The 2,481-nt window shown below is 38.1% G+C and overlaps 1 protein-coding gene across 1 annotated transcript; it reads left to right on the top strand.

Annotated features, from left to right (window-relative positions):
* The first annotated feature begins 1,465 nt into the window (after positions 1-1,465).
* LOC141572404 (small ribosomal subunit protein eS17) lies at positions 1,466-1,972 on the top strand. The gene has a single exon (XM_074337112.1). It carries the CDS (start codon positions 1,506-1,508, stop codon positions 1,911-1,913), a length of 408 nt encoding a protein of 135 aa, XP_074193213.1. The 5' UTR covers positions 1,466-1,505; the 3' UTR covers positions 1,914-1,972.
* The last annotated feature ends 509 nt before the right edge of the window (positions 1,973-2,481 follow it).

Here is a 2,481-nt window from a genome sequence, read left to right as displayed (position 1 = left end):
TTTAATTAAAAATACTTCATTTTACGTCAGAATTTGACTTAAAATGTTAATTCCAACTGCCTTTATAGTTTCAGTCACATAATAGACATTCAGTTTATATTTAAGTTTCTGTCACATAACAGACATTCAATTTATATTTAAGACAGACCTATCTTTTTTGTCCTATGTCACCTAAGGTTTCTGTGACATTCTCATTCTCATGAGAATCTCATTACATTCAAAAGTTTTTGAAAAGTATATTAATATTATTAATAGAGAAATGTAGTTCCTGAACAAATGCTAATTTAATGACATAATTTATATAAACATCATCATGAAAAAATGTGGTCATTACTATTTCAAGACCTTCACCATGCCAGCACTGAAGGGTTTACAAAAAAAATTGGGAAACATAGTTCCAGCTATTTTCTATTAAGAATGATGGCTACATCAGGAGTTTGTGTTTCATATGTTCTAGCCTTATCTCCACTTTTCTGATAGGGTTGCTGAACATGATCCTAACAGTGAAGAAACCTCACCATGGGGCCTGTTGAATTCTAATAATAGTTGCAATTCAGGGAACTAGAAATTCATTTCTAGGAAACTTACATATGTTAGAGCATTAGATAAAGTGTACGGCCAAGTAACATTTCTTTATAACCATTGAAAGTAGTAAAATGCAGCTCCTTTGCATTTTTCTCTTTTTTCTTTTTGTTGTTGTTGTTGTTTTGGGTCCTTAAAAAGACACATACTTCAATTCACCTGTGCCTATCCTGATCATTCTCCTATAGCGAAATTGAATGAAGTGCGATGATGCTTCCAAGTTGAACTTGTGCCCACCTGCACTTTTATGTTAAGGTCTGCAGCAGCCTTAAAAGGCAATACACCAAGAACTAGAATTCTTGGTGCATCACTTTATATCTAGTGAAACACTTTATAAATGCTTTATTTCTAGTGAAAGTCACTAAATTCTTGAACTTGGATCTACAGTAGTCATTGAGGACCCCACATTTGGAGGATGGCTTCTTTTACTGTGCAACTTTGGATTCTCCCTGCTCTCCCAACCTTCACGCCACCTCTAAACTGTCCAGCAAGTCGTGTATAGCTTTGGACCTTGTTAAATGAACTTCTGCTGTGGATGATATGTAACTTTATTCTCCAGACTAAGCTGAATTCAGAAGCCAGACTAGCATGCTGTCTTATAATAGTACTCAGAATGTATGAATAAATGCAAAGGCCTAACCGCCTGTTGAATTCTTAAACAAATAGTTTAAAATTAACTGATGTCATTTGGAACTAGCTGAGGAACAGGTCAATCGCCTTTACTCCACTTAGGAAAAAGAAAGAACAAATAGAGAAAACAAATAAACCCCAAAACCATGTTTTAATGAGGCCGGTAAAGACTAGTTATTCTGACAGAAGATGGGTTGCAACCCCAAAATTTTAAATATGATATACTAGGTTAGTGCAAAAGTAATTGAGGTTTAAAAGGTTAAAAATAGCTCTTTCACCAGGGACCCGCCAAGATGGGCCGCGTTCGCACTAAGACCGTGAAGAAGGCGGCCCGGGTCATCATCGAGAAGTACTACACGCGCCTGGGCAATGACTTCCACACCAACAAGCGCGTGTGCGAGGAGATCGCCATTATTCCCAGCAAGAAGCTCCGCAACAAAATAGCTGGCTATGTCACACATCTGATGAAGCGGATTCAGAGAGGCCCGGTAAGAGGTATCTCCATCAAGCTGCAGGAAGAGGAGAGAGAAAGGAGAGATAATTATGTTCCTGAGGTCTCAGCCCTGGATCAGGAGATCATTGAAGTTGATCCAGACACTAAGGAAATGCTGAAGCTCTTGGACTTTGGCAGTCTGTCCAACCTGCAGGTCACTCAGCCTACAGTTGGGATGAATTTCAAAACACCTCGTGGAGCCGTTTGAATCTTCCTTCTGTGCTGTCATAGTTTCAATAAACCATGGACAACCTTAAAAAAAAAAAAAAAAAAGGTTAAAAATAACTGCAAAAACCTCAATTACTTTTGCACCACCCTAATAATAGAGACCAAGGGAGATGTACATAATCTCAGAGACCCGTAAAGGTCACCTGATAAAGTCTTTATGAAAAAAGAAGGTAATAGCAACTTGAATTCTTAGCTACTTCCTGCGAATGAGGAGAGCTGAGGAAATAAACTGTTAGCACTGAAACAGAGCAGAAACTCCTACTACAGTCAAGTTGTAGTGGGGTGGTGGTCTCAGACAGTCGTCCTTGTAAGGAATATTGATGGATATCTGTCTGCTCTCTATTTGTCTAGTAATATTATCTGGAACTCACTGATACTGATATTATCTATCAAAAGCCCAATTGGGGGTGGAATTTTTCACGGGAATTTGTCACTGTTGTAGTCTTATCTGAATAGTCTAAATCCATCCCTGCTTTAAGCCAAATCTTTAGAAAGCTGAGAACATGGACCAGATCAAATTGGCCCCTGACTAAATTGTTTGACTAAAA

Source organism: Rhinolophus sinicus, linkage group LG06, assembly GCF_036562045.2.
Source record: "Rhinolophus sinicus isolate RSC01 linkage group LG06, ASM3656204v1, whole genome shotgun sequence".
Taxonomy (NCBI): Eukaryota; Metazoa; Chordata; class Mammalia; order Chiroptera; family Rhinolophidae; genus Rhinolophus; species Rhinolophus sinicus.
The sequence above is the reverse complement of the archived record's forward strand: the minus strand, read 5'-3'. Positions and strand labels throughout refer to the sequence as shown.

Excerpts from the sequence above, each read along its gene's own strand:
- LOC141572404 (XM_074337112.1), top strand. The coding sequence starts at position 1,506 with ATGGGCCGCGTTCGCACTAAGACCGTGAAGAAGGCGGCCCGGGTCATC.